The 23,653-nt window shown below is 37.5% G+C and overlaps 1 protein-coding gene across 1 annotated transcript in view; it reads left to right on the top strand.

Moving 5' to 3' along the window:
* The first annotated feature begins 473 nt into the window (after positions 1 to 473).
* The window catches only part of LSAMP (limbic system associated membrane protein), a 551,275-nt gene continuing 528,095 nt past the window's right edge, over positions 474 to 23,653 (top strand). Inside the window, exon 1 of the mRNA XM_063305680.1 lies at positions 474 to 1,227. Coding sequence (XP_063161750.1) covers positions 1,073 to 1,227 — 155 coding nt within the window. The 5' untranslated portion in view covers positions 474 to 1,072. The remainder of the gene's footprint in view (positions 1,228 to 23,653) is intronic.

Below are 23,653 nucleotides of genomic sequence, written 5' to 3'. Positions count from 1 at the left end.
CCTCCTGCTATTCCCAGTTCCCCCAGCCTTTGTTCTTCTCCCTTCCTTTCAGTCCCCGGCCCTTCCTCCTGCCACCCATCCCGTTTCCCTCCTTTTTCTAACGGCCCACCGCCCTATTTCTAGAAGGGGGCATGCCTCCAGTGAAGCCGTTGTCGCGACAACCCAAGAGAGCATCGGGGGCTTGGCCGGGACGCGCTGACCAGGCGGCGGCTCAAGGGGAGAAGGGGTGCGCGAGGGGCTTCCTGGGGTGGGGTGGGGTGGAGAGGGGGAAGGTCCGAGAGGGCGGCGGGGCGAGCGCGTGGAAACGAGTTTCCACCGAGTCAGGCGACGAGGAGACCCCCTTCCCCCCTCCACCGCCAAGCCGCTCGCCCGTTCCCTCCTCCCTTCGCTCCGCCTGGGAAAGTGGGTTAGGGAGAGAGCCGAGCGCAGAGACTGCTCCGCCGCTCGCTCTTGCGAAAGCATCCGCACGCCGGAGGAGCAGGAGGAGGGGGAGGCAGGCAGGCGAAGTCGCAGCTTCTTGCCTTAGGGGGCTCGCTTGCCCTTTCGGAGCTCTTTTGGACGCCTTGATTTGTTTGTTTTCGTCTCTCTCCCTCGCTCCCCTCCCGTCGTGGTCTGGCTTCTCTGCCCCTACCTTCCTCTGTTGTTATTGTGTGTGTGTGTGTGTGTGTCTGTGTGTAACCGCTTCCTCGCCCGCTTTCTTCGTCTCGATCTCTGTCCGGCTTGCATTTGGGGGACTTAAACAAGCAAAAAGAGCGCGCGCGAGGAACAACAAGACGTTCTCTCTTTCCCACCCCGAGGCAGCGAAAGAGAGAGGGTGGGGGGAGGAGAAGCGTAAAAGAGGAGCCAAGAGGCAGCGAGCGAGGACCGGGTCGGGAAGCGAGACCCCAAGAAGCCGCGAGGACCGATCAGCTGGGGAGGCAGAGTTGTGCGGTTTTCGATCGCTGGCCGGATATTACCTCCCTCGCCTGCTGCCCCCTCCCTCTTCCCTTTTCTGGGTTTAAATCCACCATCCTCCGAGCGCCGAGAGCGCGTGAGAGAGAGACGGAAAAGTCCATCCTTCGCAACTCCAGCCATGGTGGGAAGGGCTCAGCCCGATCGGAGACAATTCCCGTTGGTCCTACTGAGACTGCTTTGCCTTCTCCCTACAGGGCTGCCGGTCCGCAGCGTGGATTATAACCGAGGCACTGACAACATCACGGTGAGGCAGGGAGACACAGCTATCCTCAGGTAGGGGGCGATCGGCCAACTTTTCTTACCATCTTCTTGTCTCCCGCTTGATAGTCCTGACCGGGGCTGCGGGTGGAGGGAAAGACGCGTGTGTGCTGCTCTACGTGTGGATGTGACTAAGCTGTTTGTGTGCGACTGATTCTGATTCATCATGCCAAGTATAATTTCCCCACCCCGTTTGATGGGGCATTGTACCCGATTTAACCCCCCCATCCCTAGAATTGCCAGGAGATTGAAACGATTTGCTTTATCTGTTGTATATTAACCATGTGGCTGCTTTTTATGAAAAAGAAATAAGAAATTTCTGCTAATATATGATGTTTATCGTGGGGTAGATAGGATTTCCAGCCAGTCTACAGAATCTGTTCTTCTACAGCTCCTAAACAATTACATAAAATATATCTAAATGGACTTTGGATGGAGCTGTTTTTATTGGATCATTTCTGTTGCTGATTTTCCTTATTCCTCTAGTACTGGTTTGTTGTCCATACAAATGAAAAAGAAAATAAGTAGCCAGAAGGGAAATATGCAAGTTGCCCTTCCTTCCTGCCAACATTTAAATGGCAGAAGCAGGCCCTGAGCAACCCACATAATTTATTTATTTGAGTTATATCCTGCTTTTTATTTTGTACAGCTCAAGTCAGTGTACATAATGCAAAAGGGCAGAGAAAAGAGTCATTATGGAAGTAACCTGTTTTCTTCCCAGTCCATTATCACACTCTTCTAAAATTTAAGCACTACTTAAGTGAATTATTTGCCAGTTGTTCTGGCTCTTGTACAAATGGATAAAAACCCATTTAACAACATAATTCATTTATGATGTTAAAAAAAAAAATCTTTGGACAGCTGAAGTACAATGTTGTAATTTCAAATGTGCATGGTTTCTTGTCAGGTGCTTCTCTGAGTTGCCTGTGTGGCTTGCTCTGTTGGTTTCCTTGTTAAGCCTAGGAGAGCTAAGTTTAGTGCCTGCATGTGTGACTTGGCTGATTGGTGATGGGAAGCTGCATCTCAGTGTTTCTGCTGCCTATTCAAACTGAGGTTATATAAATCCTAGTCACTTTAATTCTTGAATTAAAACTCCCTCCCATTCATATAAATAAACAAATCCCTACACTACAATCAGCTCTACTGTATTTAAACTTCCATGTTATAGAAACCATGCATGCACCAGTGTGTGCATTCTGCATATTGTAGCAATAAAATTATTGGATGTGATTTAGAAGAGAGTAATTTATGCGAAGAACAGATATTGCACAGCTGTCAAATATCCAGGGAATAGTTCTTCAGCAAACATAGTGACAACACGAAGTTTTTACTCCATTCCTGTTCAATTAGGCTTGATAGCTAGCAGACACTGCCTTTTAAACCTCAGTACCCTTTCATCCACCTCTCTGTTTTGTGGCTGGGGGTGCATTTTTTCTTTCATGGTTGGTACAGGAAAATAGAGCATATTCCTGGTATTTTGAGCACATGATATTAGTGTGAGGGGTTTTAGAATGCAAAGCTGTATTAAATCTCATGAGCTGAGAGTGTTCTGATGTTGGAATATACTTTCAGCAGCACCCATTCCCCAGCATTTCAGCCTTGTTAACTTGCATGTAAGGTTTATCCACATGGAGTAATAGGATTTAGCAAGTAATTCATCTGACTTGCATTCTGTGATGGAAAGCCTCTGCTGAGCCAGAAACACCAAACATGAGCATTATCTCTGACTGTAGAGATCCCTCTCTTTCTCACTTTCTCTCCATGGTCCTGCCCTGTCGAGATTCATTAGTTTAACCCTTTTGGGTAAGGTTTTCCTGTTTTTCTAGCCTTTCATTTTAAAATGCATAGCACAGTAATTCTCCTGGTTTGATCTCCCCCTTTCCTATGTAGCACAGAAGGGAGTATGTTCAGCTTCACTGTGTACATATGGCACTAGCGAAATCGTTAAGCTCACTTACCCAGCTAGGGGTCATTGGATTTCTATTTCCCACTTAACCTTGCAGCTCTGAAGTTTATCTACAGATACAAGGTGCTCAGAATGCATTTGCTGCAAAGATGTATGCAGCTTACAGGGCAGCGATGAACAAGTAGGCATAGATTTCCTCCCTTTTTATAGTTTCTCAAATATATATAGGCAGTTAGGTTTTAGTAAGCCTTTAACTCTGTCAGCATCTGGGATTGGGGGTAGTGAGAAGGAGGGAGAGAAAGGGAGATGTAGTATATATTGGCATCCAGCAGAGAGAGACACACTATGGAAATTTAAAAAAAAAAGCAAGCACAATTCCTTCCTTTCATCAACTTATGTCAGGCAACAGTATGTCAACCTCCATGCATAATGATTTAACTAAGAAAGCCAACCAAAGACCTACCTATAGAAGTCAAAGTTTCACTGTTACAATTACAAAAAGGCTTACATACTTTATAAATTTTCCACAGGCAATATATTCAAATTTTATCTATCTTGGTTTGGAATTTTATGCATGTTGCACATAAATGTGCTTACTTAAAGCAATTACTTTAAGGGTGTGTTTAGTGAGTGCTATAGCCCACAAATGCTGACAAGTTCTGGCTGCACAAATTTTATGCTTTTCTGCACAGGTGATGAGGACTGGCATAGCCTATTCCTTTCTAGCCCTATCCAGATGTTCATTTGGGAATAAATGATCTAGCATCATACTTTCTGACCATAGTACAATGTGTTTGCATTCAAGGATCTTATTAGAATAAAATCATGGGTGATTTGTTCTCTGGAAAGTGATGGAGAATAATTATGAATATGAACTTGGGTTAACCAACCAAACCTTGATTAAGTGGAGGTAGTGAGTGGAATTTAATTGTTTATTTTATTTAATAATATGTGGCTGCTTTTGAAGGTTGAAATCTTATCAAGATGGCTTACTGTATGACAATTAAAAATCAGTAAGGTAATATAGTCATTCAACATGACACTCCTCTTTTTTTGCAAACACTTTTTTTAGATGTGAAAGTATGGACAGATTCCCCATAGAAGTATCCTTAGCTAAAATTCTGCCTTTAAGTAAGTTCCAGGTGGAGGGGGAAACTGAGAAGAAATTTTGGAAAACAATTTGTGGCCTTCCATCACATCTTGTCCCCTATTAGTCCTAAGTGAATTCCAGACTATTTTAAAAATCATATCTAAATCGTCCTGTTCTACAATCAAAATCCAGCTTTATATCTCTGAGGTTCTCCTTTTCATTTGAACCTGTACTCCTGTGATTCAGTAGCATCAGAGAATAACTATTGACTTTTTAATAAAAGGTCTGCATAGTCCAGCAACATTCATAGTCTTGAATATATACACTTCTATCTTGCTCCTCTTGAGTGTGTCTGCAAATAGATTGGATGCCTCTAAATCAGTGGAGGGCAACTATTGCTTTTTGAAGAACACACTTAAGGTATTTAGAGGGGGACAAGGACTGCAGCGAATGGAGGCCTAATGCAAAGTGAGGTGGTGAATATCACATGTATATCCTGGTTTGGGTTGTAATGTCAGTGCATATTAATTGCATTAAACCAAACTTATTATAGAGATTATTAAGCATTTTTCATGTTTTCCTATCTGAAAATAGGGAACATGTCCAGAGCAGGACATGTGGAGGTCATGTAACAGGAAGTTGACTGGGCTACATGAAATCTTGCAGTTCTAGGCTGCTTAGGACTGTCCTATTGTTTTACATTATATCTGAAAGTAAGGAACTGTAGTTTTGAACAAGCCGAAATTAATTGTCCATTTTTTCATAATAAAGAAAAGAGTTTAATACAGTGGTAATCTTTGTTAGTTAAAGAAAGAAGAAAAAAGTCTGATTGATTCATGACTATGGAAGTGCACTAAAGGGAAGCTCATGAACCGAAGACTTGTGCACTTCATTCATATAAGAGGAAATCGTGATTTCCTCTTATATGAATATAAGTATCAGGATACTTTACCATTTCTCAGTATTCAATTAGCATGAGATATAAAATCTGAATATTTTGCAGAATTACACTCTGCTAGCAAATATAGATGTTGTAAATAATCATGGGTTGGTGTTGTTGGGTTTTTTTCCCCAATTTACACAGTGGATTTTAAAATTCATTCCAGGCCTATATGTAGGTGTTTTTTTTTGTGTGTGTGTAAATATATATATAAATTAAGCATGAATATATGTCTTCCTTTTATTCACATCTAAGTGTGGATATTTAGATGTACAACTCAAATTATTTCCAAACACCTAAGTTCAAATATTGTATTAATATATTGCTTTTATTAAATAAGTTTTCCCACCAAGTAAAAACAAATTTTGAGTTAAAGATAAGAGAAATGGATAAAAGTAATAGAAAAGTGAAAAAGAAAAATAGAAAAAAGAAGTACAAAAGAAGGAAAAAGAAAAAAAAAAAGAATAATAAAGAAGTGGCTTCCGGTTTTCTTAACAGCAATTATAGGTACATTTCGCCCTCTCTCTCTAAGGTTACATCAAAGTTTCCTTCTTTCCGTAATCAGTCCTTTATGATCATCAAATCCATAAATCATCAGTTCATTTTTTTTCTTTTTTCAGCAAAAAGTCCATAAGGGGTTTCCAGCTGCTAATAAATGTAGTTGTTTATATTTCTCTAAGCAAACAAGTCAATGTTGCCATCTCTGCTATACCATTCATCTTCACCAACCTTTCCTCCATTGTGGGTATTTCAGAATTTTTCTACTTTTATGAATACAGTTGTCTTACAGCAGTGATCACATATAAAATCAATCTTCCATGGTTTTTTTCTAGTTGTCTGTCCATTATTCCCAACAAAAAAAGTTCTGGATTCAGTTGAATCTTAGTCTTTAAAATTATTTGTATCAGTATATGTATTTGAACCCAATATTTTCTGTCTTTTTTACAAGTCCACCAAACATGTTAAAATGACCCTTCGTGTTATCTACATTTCCAACATAAATTTGAAATACCTTAATACATTCTAGGTAATTTTTCTGGTGTTATATACCAACAGTACGTCATTTTATAAAAATTCTCTTTTGCATTATAATGTGAATTTCAGTCTTTCAACCACACGTTTTCCCACTGTTCCAACAATATGTTATGAATCTCATTAATTTTTAATAAATGAACTGGAGTTTATGTTTCACTTCAGAGTTTTGTGTATCAGGTTCATGAAGGCTCTTTCTCCAAATTGTTGTTATATTGAATTTTATGAATATGCAGTCTCATTATGTGACCTTATGCAAATAGAATTGAAGTAAATGAAATAAAACTTAACTGTTGTTTTTGTTTCTTGTGATGAATGGTGAAATATGAGCCCAATCCACATGGTTTATTAAAAATGCTTAACTTTAGGCTTCCCTCTCAAAAGGGATTCCAGAGTTTGAAGTTAGGGATTAGTAAAACTATGGTCTTTGTAAATATCTAATGAGGATATTCAATGGTATCATTTTTGCATTGTCTTTCCACATGGAGTGGTGTACCTCATGAAACATTGTACAGTTATATAATTTTGTATTGATGTAAGATATCTGGTTATAATGAGATTTATTTATTCTCATTATTATTTATTTTCTATCCTGCCTTTATTATTTTTATAAATAACTCAGGCAGTGAACATACCTAATATTCCTTCCTTCCACAACAACCCTGTGAGGTGAGTTGGGCTGAGAGAGAGTGACTGGTCCAAGGTCACCCAACTGGCTTTCATGCCTCAGAACTCTCAGTTTCCTGGTAGATATGATATACTGGGGCTTATATTTTTTAAAACACATATGAATTTTAGCCATGAATTGGAAGTGTGGAATTGTATTTTTTTCCTATGTATACCACTCTCCAGAATGTAATGCCTATATCAATTTATGTGCAAAACATTTACTTTGCACTGCATTTATATAGCTAAATTTTAATATCCATCTTCCTGTTAACATACCAGAAATGGTCTATGGAAGATATTGCTTTAAAGAAAACAAAATACAAACTATTATATTTAGAAACTGTAAAACATAAATTTAGCCAAGAAAGACTACAATTAGAGATTTAACCAATATATTTTATGGAAAATATTATTTATTTTTAGCCTAGATCAATCCACTGCAGGATGGATTGATCTCTGTATTGAATATACTTCTCTGGGCCAGTGTAGATTGGTAAGTAGTTTTTGTTTTTCAACATCTTAGCCAAGGGCCGAGAAAGAGAAACTGGCCCAACTGGCTCCTATGCCTAGGGAAGGACCAGAACGGAGCATCGTACTCCTAGTCTAGTACCTTGACCACTATACCACCCTCACTCACATTCACAACATTATTGATCATTATTATAGCAACAAACCAAAGCCTTTGCTTTGCTCAATAACACACTGGAGTATGTTGTAACTGGCTCAGCTCTATTCCAGAGCTCACTGGGCAGTAGTCTTTCAGTATATAAGGGTAGAACTATCAGATCTGTGGCAGCAACAGTTGAAAGATATACCACTGAAGGGAAAGATATATAAGGGTTTACTTGGAGACAGAAAGATTTCTATCCCATGTCTAGTAGATCTTGACATTTATGCAAGACTAAGCTTTTTGCCACTTCATCTTTGCTAGAACAAAAGCTATGGCTTTGTTTTATCCCTTTTCTCACTTATTACTCCTTGGCCTTGTCTTACTTGGCATCTTTTTGATTTCCTGCTGGTGTTCAGTATAATCTGACCCATTGTAGTTTTCTGCCTTTAAGTGTGTCCAAAAAGAGATAGATTTCCTTTCTTTTAGTCTTTACTCATGTCTACCATATCAACTATAGTTTCCATTTCGTAACTGAAGGCAAGTTGTGCTAAATCCCAATTCCTCTTACAATTAGCACAAGACAAGGGATGGAAAAAATACTTATCTAGCAGCAGATAGTGGGTTGCAATTAACTACTTTCGATTACTCCAAGAAAGTATTTAGTTATTAGAGAATAGAGTACCGTGTAATGATAATAATAGGGAGCAAGTTAATATACAACACTTCTGGAATTCAAGTAGTTATTTCTATCTTGAGGCAAGTGCTAAATTTGTTTGAATTTAAGGTTATGGGGAAGGGACTCATCAGAGTCTATTTTTGAATTCTGAATCCTTCACCTAGTACTGTATGGCACAGAGAGACTTAGTAACAAAATAAGATTGTCATCTGTCTGTCAACAAAAGAATGACTAGTGGTTATAGTCAACTTGTAAAGGAATAGTTTCAATTTCCTTTTGTAACTGCCACCTGTGGCAGTGGAAATCATCAGCCTGCCATTGCTATTTGCCAAGACAATAGTGGAGAGAGGAAATGGACTGATGAGCTGATGGACTCTTCTTTACTCCTTCACTGTTAAAGAACTTTCCAGTTTAGGTAGTACTGGATTATCAAGTATTTAGTATTTTCCAAATGACTTATTTTTTACAATATTTATACCCTGCCAAATGAATAGACTCTAGGTGGGTCACTAAATTCTATAAACAACAAGTAATTATTTAAAAACATATTAAAATTGTAATAATAATATAAGTATTAGTCATTAATTATAAGAATTGACCAATTTCATTAGGATGTATCATATTGATGAGGATCAAGTCCATATGCAACATTTTTGATTGGTAGCTTTTTGTTTCAATTATAAGGTTAACATTTTGTCATAACTTTTATTGGTATTTTTTTTAAAACAGTTAAAAGATAAACATAGAAAAATATAGAAAATGAAATTAAGAAAAATAGAAAAGATAAAGTACAGTAGATAAGAAAAGAAAAAGAAAAATATTTAAAGAAGTGACTTCCAATCTTCCTTACAACAGTTACAAATATACTTATTGTCACTCTTCCCCCATCAAGGTAACTTCTTCCTATATTCAACCCTTTTCAATCAGCAAATCCAAAAATCATCAAGTCATTCTTATCCATTTTCAGCAGAAAGTCCATAAATGTTTCCAGTCTTTTAAGAAAGTACTCATTATTTTATCCCTGATCAAAGAGGTCAATTTTGCCACTTGTGCTAATTCTGTCATCTTCACAGTCCAATCCTCCATGCTTTTATAGTTCAAACTCTTAGTAAGCTTCTTGCCTTCAATTCATTTTAAACCTTTATGATTACTTATTTCTTTACTTTTCTCTTTAATTATATCCTGGGTCAAAATGGCACTCATCAGGTGGTCTAATTGCTCTGCTGTTGGGAAGATCTCTATATTGTCAAAGTATTTATATCCAAACATGCTTTAGAAAATGGAGTTTGGGTCATGTCCAGAGTCCTTAATGCAGTCTCTGCATGAGGCTAAGAGCTTTATATTTCTTCCTCAGTTCCTGGCATTCTATCTGCAGTTCACCCATAGGTTCTCTGTGGATCCTATGGGTTTCCTCATGAAAAGCAGCCTTCTGGATTGCACGTAGTGATCTTTTGGGTTCTCCTTTACCTGAAGAAGTTCCACAGGTCTGGGCTCACTGTTGCATCACCAGTCTATACCTCAGCATCATCTCCAATCATTGGAGGTGTGTCAGTTCATCATTTCCCCCACCCAGAAGTCCATAAGGTTAACATTTTGGAGGCAGGGAAAGAATAGAGAGAAGAACTGGCTGTATATAAGAATGACTAGCCAAATTCTAATTAAAACAAAAATTGAGAAAAGATAAAATTTAGCAATTTCAACCTAAAGACATTCATTTTAGAAAGTTGAAATGATCCCTTCAAAGAAGGGCTGGGTGTGTGCCTTTCAGTCAGTTTTTGACTCCTGGCAACTGCCTGGACTAGTCCCTGCAGTCTTCTTGGCAATATTTTTGGAAGTGGTTTGCCATTGCCTCCTTCCTAAGGCTGAGACAGAGTGACTGGCCCAAGATCACCCAGCTGGCTTCATGCCTAAGGCAGGACTAGAACTCATGGTCTCCTTCTAGCCTGGTGCCTTTGACCACTACACCAAACTGGCGTACCAAGATTTCTTGGTAATAAACGCAAATGCAATGTTTGTTGGCCTTCATATATTCCTGATGTCTCTGCTCTTAACTATTTTATTGAGATTTGTCATTGCTCTTCTCCCAAGGATTAAGTGTCTTCTGATTTCCTGACTGCAGTCAGCATCCGCAGTAATCTTCACACCTAGAAATTCAAAGTCTTTCACTGCTTCTACATTTTCTCCCTCTGTTTGCCAGTTATCAATCAAGCTGGTTGCCATGATCTTGGTTTTTTTGAGGTTTAGCTGCAAGCCAGCTTTTGCACTTTCTTCTTTCACCTTCATCATAAGGCTCCTCAGTTCCTCTTTGCTTTCAGCCATCAAAGTGGTATCATCTGCATATCTGAGATTGTTAATGTTTCCTCCAGCGATTTTAACTCCAGCCTTGGATTCCTCAAGCCCAGCATGTCACATGATGTGTTCTGCATACAAGTTGAATAGGTAGGGTGAGAGTATACAGCCCTGCCGTACGACTTTCCCAATCTTAAACCAGTGGTCTGTTCTTACTGTTGCTACTTGGTGGTTATACAGATTCTTCAGGAGGCAGACAGGATGACTTGGTATCCCCATACCACTTCATTATGCAGGAAAAGCATATGGACAATTGTACCTGCATGCATACATTACTTAACGCTGTTGAACAGCATTTAAAAATGACAGTTCAGAGAATATGGACATTTAAGAGAAAAGGGTTTCCATTGTTTTATTACCAACAGAGTTGCAACTAATGAACCAGATTAGCTGTAACAGATATCTTTCTATTCAATTTGGAAGATTTCTGGGTATGTTAATCTACTCATTAGCCTCTTATATATCTACCTATTTTTTCCAATGTATTCCTTTGGGGAACTATTTTCCTCTTGATGGGTTTCAGATGAACAACAGGCAAGAAAGTCATATCTCAAGTCTCCCTCAGGAAAAGTCTTCTCATTTTAATAAATTTGTGAGAGGAAACAAAATGTGTGTTTTGAAATAGGAATGTTGTTTTACACAGTTTCTAAGTCAGCAACAATTGAAGGATATCCCATAGGATATCCCATTGAAGAGAGACCCATACCTCTGTTAATTGGCAGAACCAATCCAATGCATGAACATCTAATGCCATCATAGCTTACTTACCTATTCCTTTTGATACAGCGGAAACAGTATGTGTGAAGCCACCATACAGATATAGTGTTTGGAAGTGAACGATAAAATATATACTCATATAGAAGAATGTACAAAGAAGTATGTAATGTAAGGAATAATAAAAGAAAACAATTCTCTAAAGCATGTTATATTTTTATTGGTACCATATGTACTCCAAACACAACACCAAAACTTTAGATATACACCTAGCAGACAGATATATGCACCTAGTGCCCAGGCAGGAGAGAATCTTGTAAAATATATTTTATAACCCCAGACTTGCAAACAGAAACTGTCTGGAGTTTGGAATATATGCACATAATAATGTATACGTGAGCTCAGAAGTGTATTTTCAGGGACTTAAGGTATGCGGGTTAACAAATCAAAGATGACACTTACCTATGAAAACAACAACAAAATTAGTGATTGATATACATGTAGTGTTATCATACCTAATTTATAACTTACATTAAAGACAGTAGTGGAGGAGAAACTGTATTGGTTGTATTTTATTGGTTCAGAGCTGTTCCCCTGAGTTTGAACATGCCCTTCAATTTGCTGCAAAATGCCATGTTTCCTATCTAGTGATTAAAGCACCAGACTAGAAACCAGGAGACAGTGAGTTCTAGTCCTGCCTTAGGCCAGCTGGGTTAGACTTGGCCAGTCACTCTCTCTTAGCCCTAGAAGAAGTCAATGGCAAACCACTTCTAAAATCTTACCAAGAAAACTACAGAGACTAGTTGGGGCAGTCAACAGGAGTCAGCACTGACTCAAAGGAACCATAAGGAAGAAAGAATGAACCATACAAAGTATATCTTCGATGCTCCACAGATAGGTCCAAGGACAGAAACATCCATTTAGTTTAACATTGTACTGCAGTTCTCATTCAACCAGATCTAGGAATGATTGGCACATGGGCATACTAATTTTACACTGGTAATAATAGTAACAATAATATTCTGTATTATTCCTTTAGCTTGTGTTTTATATCATGCTTGGAGTGGGAGAGCCACTCTTGGGGCTGGTTGGTTCCCTAGTCCTGCCGAGGCTGGTCTTGTCCGCCTTTGGGTCGAATTAGATCTGCCATTACTTGGATCTCATTACATTTTATGTTTATATTTATTGATATTGATATTTATTGATGAATGATATTTTTTATGATTTTATTGAATTTTAAACTGTTTTATTGTGAACCACCCAGAGTCCCCCGAATGGTGGAGATGGGTGGTGATAAAAAATATGATAAATAAAATATCTGGTCCTCCTCCTCTTTTACTTTTAAACAGTTTGTTAATTGTTTTGTTCTGTACTGGTTTTTGACAGAAATAAACTTTGACTTGACTTGGACATACTAATTTTAATTGAATACCCAATATGTGAAGATGATATACCATCCTATGCATCTACCCATATATTATTCTATCAGTCATTTCTAATGGGTTTGGGGTTCAACTTTCACTATTATTCTGATGGATATATGTTAGAAAATCTTTGAAAATTTTATCTCCCTCCCCACCTTGAGCTTCAGATGTCAGAATATGTCTTTTTGATAAACCTTTCCCAGAAGTTTTTACAGAACTTCCTACATTCAGGTTCAGGTGATAGTAGCCTTACACTTGGTGACTATGGTAGCCTGAACACCTGGGAGTTGGAATGGTTTTGATTAGGTTGAACTATAACGGTTGACTTCAGAAGGTAGATAAATTCTATTTTTTACATGACCTGCTTTGGGTGGTATTTTTCCCCTGTCAATCTTATGCATAAGAACAGAGCAAAGAAGATAGCTCTATAGAACCTGATGTCCATTCCTACTCTGCTTAACTAGCAAAACAAAATCCATGTTGAAATCCACTGGCAGGAAGTATCTATGGCTTTGAATAGTAAGTGCAAATCTCCCTCTCCCTTATTAAGCTGACAGGCAGTTAGCCAATTATTCAGTCACAGTTTCAGCTGCATTTATGAAGAAAAAGGAAGCAGTGCAAACAGCCTGTGTCTTTGGGGTTTCAGTTGAGTCCTTGTAGTATTTTTACCTTCTGTGTTTGAAGCTTAAGGGAAGAAACAAATAGAAACTGTAGAGGAATGAGTGGACTGGTAAGAAAGTAAGAAAACCAAGTACCCTAAAGGATAGTATCTTGTAGAATATAGAAGTGGTAACTTATTTTAGAATATCTTAAACCCAAGGACTTTTCTGCATGTGTGCATATGCATGACCTTAACATCTTCTGCACTGAAAGAACTAAAAGGCTTTTAGTACAGTATGTGAAAATAAATTAACATGTCAAGGTTTATAAGCCTGCACAGTCGTGTATGATGCCCACAACAGGAAGTTGAGAATACAAAGTAATAGCAGAAGCAGCTAATAAACTATTTGTAATTTTGTGTCAATGTACTATTTATTCCAACTATAATACCATATTTTCTGTTTTTAAACCTGGCAGTCCACATCATTATATGAAAGTCAGCACAGTTTGGTGAGTACAGTCTCCACAGTAAAATGGGAAAGAACAATTGCTTATTGTGTTCCACACTTTTGGGGGTTAAGTGAGATATGGATTAGGCAGCCATTGGGACACAAGGAAATTTATTTACTTGAAAGCAAGGAGATTTTCTTAGTCCTATACTTCACATACATTATCTGCCTTGTAGGTTTGGATAATATTGTTATAGAGATTATGGTTAAAGCAAGTTCATGATTTTTTTACAGACTTGCATTTTCTCCTTTATTGAAAGAAAAAATGAAGTCCACATTCATAGAATCATAGAGTTGGAGAAGACCTTGGAGGTCTTTAATCCAACCCCCTGCCAATGCAGGAATCCTCATACTATCCCAGAGACTGTAAATGGCTGTTTAATCTTTTCTAGAAAACTTCCACTGATGGAGCACCCACATTTTAGGAGACAGGCTATTCTATTGCTTGATGGCTCTCATAGTCATTATTTCAAGTCTGGATCTCTCTCTGTTAAGCTTCCACCTTACCTTTTGATGTTGTGGAGAATAAATACACACCTTCTTCTCTGTAACATCCTTCCATGTATTGGAAGACTAATATCATGTCTCCGCTTAGCCTTCTCTTCTTTAGGCTAAGCACAAGTTCCTTTAACTACCCTACATAGAATTTAGCTTCCTAGCCCCTTACTACCTTTGTCACTATTCTCTGCTCTCTTTCTAATTTCTCAGTGTCCTTTGAGTATTATGCCAGAACTGGACATAGTATTCCAGATGTGGTCTGACCAGCCCAGCATGTAGCAATCCTATCACTTCCCTTGATCTTGACACTGTTCTTCTATTGATGCAACTAAAATCTGAATTGATTGTTTTGGCACATTGCTGGTTCATGCTTAAACTGTGATCTACTGAAGCCCTCAGATTCCTCTTACAAGTACTATGCTAAGCCAGGTACCAAATGCCTTGTACCTGTGCACCTGGTTTTTCCTGCCTAAGTGCAAACCTTACATTTCTCCCTATTAAGCAATGTTTTGTTGAACAGGGCCTATTACTACTAGGGCCCAATGTTCAAAGATATCATGGTCTTTTTAAATATTGATCCTGTCTTCTGGGGTGTTAGCAATCCTCCCCCCAGCTTTGTATCTTCCACAAATTTTACAAGCATCCCTTCAATTCCATCATCTAAGTCATTTAGGACGGTGTTGAAGAGTACTGGACCCAGGACAGAATCCTGTGGTACCACACTGCATATCCCTTTAATGATGAAAGAAAAGATTTTCTTGTATTTCAGCCAACAGATTCTGCTAACCTTACCAGTTTATATGAATTAATCTGCTATAATTATACAATAATGTATTTAATTTAAAATGTAATAGGGATCTCTGATGAGATAATCTATGATTCATTTATTTTTATTTAACTTGGACACAAAACTATTTGCAAAAGAGTTTATTTCTGTAGATAGTACCAGTATTAGCCCCAAACCTCAGAACCACTGTTCCTTTCCCAAGAATTAAAAACAAAAAAATCAAAGAGCAATCTTATGTGTGCTTGCAATCCTTCTGTTATATACAGTAGCTCATGTGAGTATTTGTTTTGGTTCAGCAATTTTGTGCACTATCTGGATACCAGAGAATATCATCAGAACCTATTATCAGCTTTAGTGAATGACGGAACAAGAAGAGGTAGGAGGTAGCACAATCCTTAACATATAAATCTATTTGTCCTCATCAACCTGTTAGATAAGTAAAGGCAAAGAGTTAGTGACAGAGAAACTTGAGAGAAGAGATTTTCATTGTGTTTTTCTACATCCATACTCAAAGTGTCAATGTGCTGCAAAGTGACAAATGCAACCTGTTCAGCCTCTTGTAATGTAGAAAGACTAAACCCAGATACCCTGCTCTGATTCCTTCTATATTACAAAGGCTGAACAAGTTGTGCTTGCCACTTTGTAGCATATTGACATTGACAGTTACCAGTATCAAGTACAAAATGTGTCCACACAGAGGCTTGGATGACAAGCAAGTAGAGAAATCGGGTTAACAATAGCTTTGGGAAAATTGTCTACCCAACACTGTTCTGTGATTATATGAAAGTTAAAGATAAATTCTACAATAGCTTTGTTGTAAGTAAATCTGTTTATCCCAAAGTCAGTTCTCAATATTTTTGCTATATTGTTTTATTAAAGAAAGTTATTTTCCTTAATACAGAACAGGGGTTCAAACACTTTTTTTTAAAAACCAACCCTTTAATATCCCATACTGTAAACTTCACCATACAAATTGTATTTATTTTAATTTGTTTGCTGCCTGAATCCCAACAACTCTTTATGGGAAAAAAATGAAGGGATAAGACAGACAGACACACACAGGTAGTCCTCGCTTACCAAACACTTATTCAGTTTGAAGTTACAATGGCACTGAAAAAGGAAACTTATGACTGGTCCTTGAAGTTGTGTCCATCGCAGTATCCCCACAGTCACATCATTGCGATTTGGGCCCTTGACAACTGGCGTGCATTTACCCAAAGACGGTGGGAAAGCTGGCAGGAAGTCACAAGTTGTGGTCACATAATGTTGTATATAATGACCTGTGGTGATTCAGTTAACTACAGCAGCAGGAACTGAAACTGATGTTGCACATCAGGCGTGATCACATGACTTTTCACTTTATGACTGTGTTGCTTAGCAACTGAGTTGCCGGTCCCAATTGTGGTTGATAAGTGAGGACTATCTCATAGATAGATTGAGCTTATGGAGAAAAGGTAGGATAGAACCTGATCTAAGCCAACTAGATTCTAAATGCCTTGAGCTACCAGCCAAAGAAACAGATTTAACTCTTAGTTTGGCTTGCTTTAGCTCTGTCCCCAAAGTGAAATGTTTAGCTCCTGTAGGGTATGTTAAACCAAAAACACTTATTCCATTCTCACATCACAGCCTATCCACCTTTGTTGGGAACACCATTTGGAATAATATTTCTTCTGCAGGCAGTTCCAGAATTGTGCGATGATGATTCAGCTTGTCAAACTTGATTATTCTTTAAATATTTAAAAACCTGGTTTACAGGAATGATCTATTGAGCTAGGGTTATGACAATAGGACTAGCTCACCTTTCAAACACTCCAGCTCAGGGGCAGGGAGGAAATGGGTTTCAGTCTGGAACAAATGAAAGGGGCAAAATCTGCTCTGCTCTCTAAACATTCAAATCTGAATAAACAGAGAGTAAATGTAGCTCTCAAGTTTTTTTTTCTTTTTATGTTTGTTCATGCTGCCCTACTGATGTTGATATTAAAGTCCATCATCCATACATGTCTCAGTTGTAATGACAGATATTTTACTTCAATAAATAAGAGTTTACTATATATCACATATATGCTGTAACGGTATGCTATGGAATAGTGCTGTTCAAAGTTACTGTTGTATTATTTGTCCACTGCTTGTTATTAGAACGAGACAAATTCCCCTCCAAAACATGTTCCATGAATATTTGTTCCAATACAAAAATGAAGTCGCTTCATTTGCAGCTGTGTTTCTTTTGTATGGCTTGGCTTGTTAAGGTTTTCTTTTTTGCATTGAATAATTGAGCAACTGAGTTTAACTTAGACTAATGTTCATGGAAATCACATTTCAAACTATCAATAGATGAGTAAACAATCTGACTGTGTCTCTGCAGCTGGCTGGTACCATACACAAATGCATACACACAAATGTAAATACTTTCTGTCAAAAACTGTCAGTGTCACAAGTATGTTTTTTATGGCATATGTATTTTTCTCAGTATTGCAATGGATAATAGTTTTGTTGCTGCAGTGTCCCTCAACTAAAGAAATTAAATGCAGACGTTGGTCTGATCACAACTTGGACTACATATGCAATTATTTTATGTGACTGTGACAAAAGAAAATTACCTTCCAGAAACTTCACCCAGCTAGTGTTCTGGTAGCCTGATTTTAATAGGAACAATGCCTCAAGCAATGTCTATGAGCCCCCAGAAACAGAAAGGTTAATAATTTGAAAACCCTTATTTGTTTCTGCTCTCTGATGGAGTCACAGCTCTGGGGACTCCCTTATCACCCTCTTCTTGATTATGTTTCTGAACTCTCTTCCAGCTGGTTCTAAGCAATCAGTGCATTTCCACTGGCATCAGTAGATTTCATAAGAGTCCTGATAAAAATTTATTACACTTGGTCAATCACAAAATAGAAGACTATGTTATACTATACAAGGTTGAACTTTTTTCTCTTTTTAAAAGAGAAAATATTACCTACTCCTATTTTTGTACATTTTTAATTGCTTGGTAGAATAGCTTTTACTCTGAGATTGTTGTATATATTTATATTTTAATAAAAATAAATATTAAGCCACTTTGAAAGACCATCAAATAGGTGACCCTAACTATTAGAGATGTAAATAATTGTTATTGTTTATTTTTATTAATGATTCTTATATTGGCTACTTTGGCTAATTGTTGGTCTGATTTCAGTAATAGTTACATCTACTTTACACAGTACGTAAATTCTCTTTATTTCTAGTTTTTTTTTTCTTTGTGGTTATGTTATTAAATACTAGTTAAAATGAACTCAGCTGGAATGTTAAACACAATCTACTGAATGATTGTTCAGCACAAAATTATTCATACATCTGTAATGTATGGAATATCTCAGCAGTAGATATCTAGATATACTTTCTGTGTCAATTTCAGGATTGCATTGGGTTGATAGATAGAAAAAGCAGGGATGCTATGTTTGGGTTTTTTTTTTTGCTATTTCTAGCTACAATTCTATTAGGCTCCATTGTTCATCTTAAGGGGAAATATGTCAATGAAGATTCTCAGTCATCCAGGTGGAATTGTCTGTAGCAATCCAGTCATGGCAACTGGATTTCTTTCTTTTTGGTAGAAACATTTTGCTGCTACAAGCAACAAAACGTTTCTACCAAAATCAAAGAAAGCCAGTTGCCATGACTCAACCTACAGACATCTTAAGGGGAATTGAGTCCTCTGTGGCATGCTGCTATTTATTCAGTTTCTGTCCCCCTCCCCCCTGGTTTGTATCCATTAATCTTGCAACTTCTTTCCAAAGATAACAAAGAACAACCAGGTATTTCCCCCATATCAGGTTACTATGACTCTAGAAGTCAATTCCATTTCCTGTGTCTGTTAAGTACATTGAGAATAATATGGTGGCTATCCCCATTGCCCATCATTGCATCTCATTTCAAAGGAACATGTTATATTGTATTTAAAAACTAATCTTTGAGATGGGTGGTGATGAAATTTGAAAGATAAATAAGTAAATAAATAATATTTAAAATTGAATCAGCTTCATACCTGTCATCAACAGAGAAGCACTGTCCCTCCATTTTAACATTTCTGTGGTTCAATATTATATTTATTTTGTTTGAGACCGAAGAGCACTCTTTCTTACCTGGTGCCTTCCAGATATGTTGGACAGGTCCCAGAATTCTCATTTGGCATGGTTAATAGGGAATTTTGTAATTTTTAATTACAAAAATTGTAATACAGCACATTGGTACTAGATATAAAAATGAGTATATAATCTGAATTATGTAGTATATTATTGTGTGGTGTTTATTTAAAATAAAAAGGAGTTCAGTAAGTTGCCAACTCATGATTAGCTTTTAGAAGAAATTGGAAAATCACTTTTTCATGCAGATTTATGATGGCTGGTCACCCCTTCCCCTATTGTGTATTCACAGTCTAAAGAAAGGTTATTACTGCCTAAAGAGAAATGCACAACCTAAAAAATGTACTGCAAGCAAAGAGTGGTTCAAGCAAACTGTGCTTGCTCTTTGTAAAAAGGAAAGAAAAAATATAGATGGCAGAAGCCTCTTTTTAGGTATTTTCACAGGATCTGATATAATATCATGGAGTCCATGTGAGATTTCCCAACTCCACTGTTAAATCTTTTTTAATGGGGAAAGGAAATCCACATGGATCAAGCATATGTACAATCAGATGAACATCTAGTTCTTGCTTGAGGCCATCTGCCTAGTTAAGGGAAGAATCTTATAACATGGGATTTAGAATTCTGTCCTGTAGGAAGCTAATTTGCTAGCAGCTTTAGGATTTTAGGAAGACAAGTGAGACCATTGATCTATTTAGCTCAGTACCATCCATTTAGACTGACAATAGCTGGCCACTTTTTTTCAGTAAAGAACATCTTCATTGGAGATGCCAGGAATAGAATCTGGCCCTTTTGTATGCAAATATTTGCTCTGCCATCATTTTGTCACTGTCATTTTTCCTCATCTTTTTAGGCATTGTAAAAAAAATGCATTATGCTTTGGTGTGTTATATTATAAACTGATGCCCTCCAGATTTTATGTACATCAACTCTCACAGAGCCAGCATAGTAGTTTTTAAAAAGTAAAAAAAAACCTAAAAAAGAAATATACATACTTTTTAAAGAGGTACTTAACAAAACATGGCATGAACAAAACATCCCTGCTGAGTATTAAAGCCACTGCCTCTTTTGGAAAGCTTGCACAGCTACTTCAAGGCCTGTCTCTGGTCTCTGTGCATATATGTGTATGCACAGAAAACACTTCTGTGTGGGACTGCTAGTGAAGTGAAGCCCTTGCATACATGTAGATAGCCTTCCAAGTAGCTGGATGAACCTTCCGAAATACACGACTGCTTTAACACTTTGAGAGAGGTGTTGTCTCATGCCAGTATGCTTTATGAAGCAATTTTCTGAATGCTTTCTACAGATATACTGTTTATTTAAATTAGGTCTGTGAAAGACTTTGCTTGATTAGCCATTTTTTCAGTGAACCAATCTTTACATTTACGAGACTAATACATGAATTGGATAGCTATTTTTTTCTGAAAGATATAAAATGTGTACAAAAATGATATTTTGTTTAGAGATATAAATTAGATTTGGACAAATCATAAGTCAGCCTAATTTTAGGCTGCTTCACCAAGAGTTCTTTTCTTTGGATAAAGTGGGATTTTCTCTGTTAAATCTGGAACTTTTAGAAATGCCAGAAGCACATTAAAGTCAACAAGAAGTAAACATATATGCTAAAAGTAAAAGTTAAGAGATGAAACCTTGCTTTTTATCTTTATATAAAATGCACTGGCTAGGAAGAAAGGCAAGGGGAGAAAGTGAATTCTGTGAGGTTGACCTATTAGTCATAAGGAATGATTTAGCAAACCTTTTCTAGTTTCTGTGATTTAGAAAGGGTGCCATATTCATTTGAGCAGAAATGTTTGAACATTGGAGTCAATGGAACAGAGGTTTTGCTGCTTTTGCCTTTCTTAATTTCTTATTCCCCCATATCCTTCTATTCATATATATTCCAGTATATATTCCAGTTTACCGATGCTTTTCTTAAAACTCTTTTTTGCCTATTCCAATCTATTGGGTCAGGCTCTGCTCCCTTTTTGAGAAGATGTTTCTTTTGCTACCTCCACCTCTACTGTTGTCAAAGTGTAGGAGAATTTGGATGTGTATACCATTCATTGCCCACACAATCACTTGAGTAGGAAAAGGGGTGAAGCGAAGCATTCTATTTTTAATCAAAAATCATTTGAAAGACCTACTGTTCCAGAAAATTTTATCAAATTTAAGAAGTAAAAAAAAAAGAGTATAGCTTTATCTCAATTTCCAATGATAGCAAGAGGCATGAAAGTTTGGAATTTATTAATCTTGCCTAGGGTTGGCTACTTTGAGACAAACTGGTGGTTTTATAAATAATAAAATCTGGTTAGAACCACAGCTTCTGATTGGTACATGCCCTATAACTAGAGAATGCATACTAACCCAATGCAATTTTAATGTGCATTGGGTTAGTAATTTTCTGTTCTGTTCTCCAGGATGAAAGAGGCAATGACATTTTTTGCTGAAGTAACATTTTATTTTTAGTGGTGGTGCAGTGGAAGGTCTTATCAGAGTACTAAAGGAATTTATTTCCTGTGATCGTGTTGAATGTCTGGTGCATGTTGCCTGCTTTACCATGCTTAAGGTATATTAGCAAAAGACAGACAGAAGTGTGGGCTGGGTTTTCAATGAAGTCCTGTTTGCCCTACAGTACCTTACCGACTGACCTTTCAAAATGTCATTTTTCATCTCTCACTTCAGCCACACTAAGTGAATAATTTGCTGATGTCTGGATACAATCCTACAAGATAGTATACCTCCCACCCCACCCAGTCCCCCCCCCCCTGCTTTGGGTAATTTTTATCTATAGATATTAGAAAAAACAGAGAAGTTATCCTTTCTATGGGTTCTCCTCCAAAAGTTTGGCATAACAACATCAGGTATCTCTCCAAATGGCTTCAGCAAACCTTTGTTGGGGGTGGATGATTCAGCCACTTTACTTTGCTTGTGGTGATTGCCAGGACATAGGTATGCTTTTGACAAAAGGAACTTGATAAGTCTAAGAAGTTTCAGGACTGCGGCAGCAAATCAGTCACATTAAGTCAATCCCTGAGGTATTTTGGTTCAAGGTTGTGTGGAGCTGTAATGAAAGCATCCTTTAAAAAGAAATAAGCTGAAAGAAATTGCTTACCAGCTTAATTAATATAATGACACCAAAGCAACACCTTCTGTAATCACCACTGGAACTGAAATAACTGCAAGAACATAAAATATAGTTATTTTGGATCACTGTATAGTTAAGTCATAACCTATGCCACCCTTGGTCTGTGCATTATAATGGTGGGAGCCGGGGGAGTCATCTCATTAGGAGTTAAGACATCAGTTTATAATTCCAGAAATTGGGCTTTAGCCTGTGCTACACAATAGTAAGATTCACCAGCATTTGCAGAAAAGGGTAGAGACAGTTCCATTCTCCATCAAAAAAGAATATTAAAATAAAGAAATGGATCTGTGCAGTGCCAGAAGCTTTTTCTGCGGGGCGGGGGGGGAAGTTTCTGTCATGCTGTCCTTAATATAAAGGAGCCAAGGCAAAACCTGCCTAGAACCTCAGTTATGTAAATGCTATTGGGATAAATGAGAGCTGTGCAAGAAAAAACAAATGAGTTCCCCATTCCCATTCATACTCATTTATCCTCTGATGGATAATACAATAGCAAATTTGATTCTAAAGATACCACATAAACTTAAATTGCTGCTGGTTTTGGCTTGCCTTATGACAACAGTAAAATCCAGTTTAAAAAACCACTGTCTTTGTATACTTTTCCAGACACTGTCTAAATGTCTATGATGTGTAATAATATGGCATTAATATATCCTTGCCATCTTTGAATTGTAGGCTATACAGAAACTCATTGTTTATAGTTCCCTGCTTTGATATGGCATTTCCTTCTGTATTTTCCCTTTCCATAGGCTGATCTGCTATTCCAGCATTAGGCAAAATAACACATACAAGGATTTCTCTTAGCTGCTCTTCCACTTGTGGCTATTGGTGTTGAATAATCTGTAGGACAGATGGTTTGAGAAAAACAAGTCTGATGATAAACATACGTGACTTGTACCTAGCATGTTTCACCCATGGTGTCCACAACATTCCACAAAAGTCACAACCGCACCCAGCTGCATAAAGTGAGGTCTTTATTTATAAGATCTTAACATGAGAATGTTTTCAGCAATTGCACTTGGATGGTGTATGGGCCTTACTTTGGGATTCAGCAGATGCCACATTGCCTCTAATATCTTTATTTATATTCCTAATGTCACATCAATTAGCAGGACCCAACCTCCCAAATTAGTAGAATGTGCCAGGTTGTAAGCTGGAACATTTGCTGGAACTATGTGCCTGAATTAAATAAAACTACGTTCTCTAGCCCTAGACCTTTGGATGCTAGAGTCAGCATTTTAACTCCTGTAATTCTTAACCAGTGATGTCAGTGGCAGTTATGGGAATTGATGCTTACATTTCAACTATTTAAGAATATATTAGAAGCTAGATATGCAAATAAAAGGAAAATGATTATAAGCTTGAAATGTAGCATCAAGA

Source organism: Candoia aspera, chromosome 5 (genome assembly GCF_035149785.1).
Source record: "Candoia aspera isolate rCanAsp1 chromosome 5, rCanAsp1.hap2, whole genome shotgun sequence".
Classification (NCBI taxonomy): Eukaryota; Metazoa; Chordata; class Lepidosauria; order Squamata; family Boidae; genus Candoia; species Candoia aspera.
Note: the sequence above shows the minus strand (reverse complement) of the source record. Positions and strands in the feature narration are given on the sequence as shown.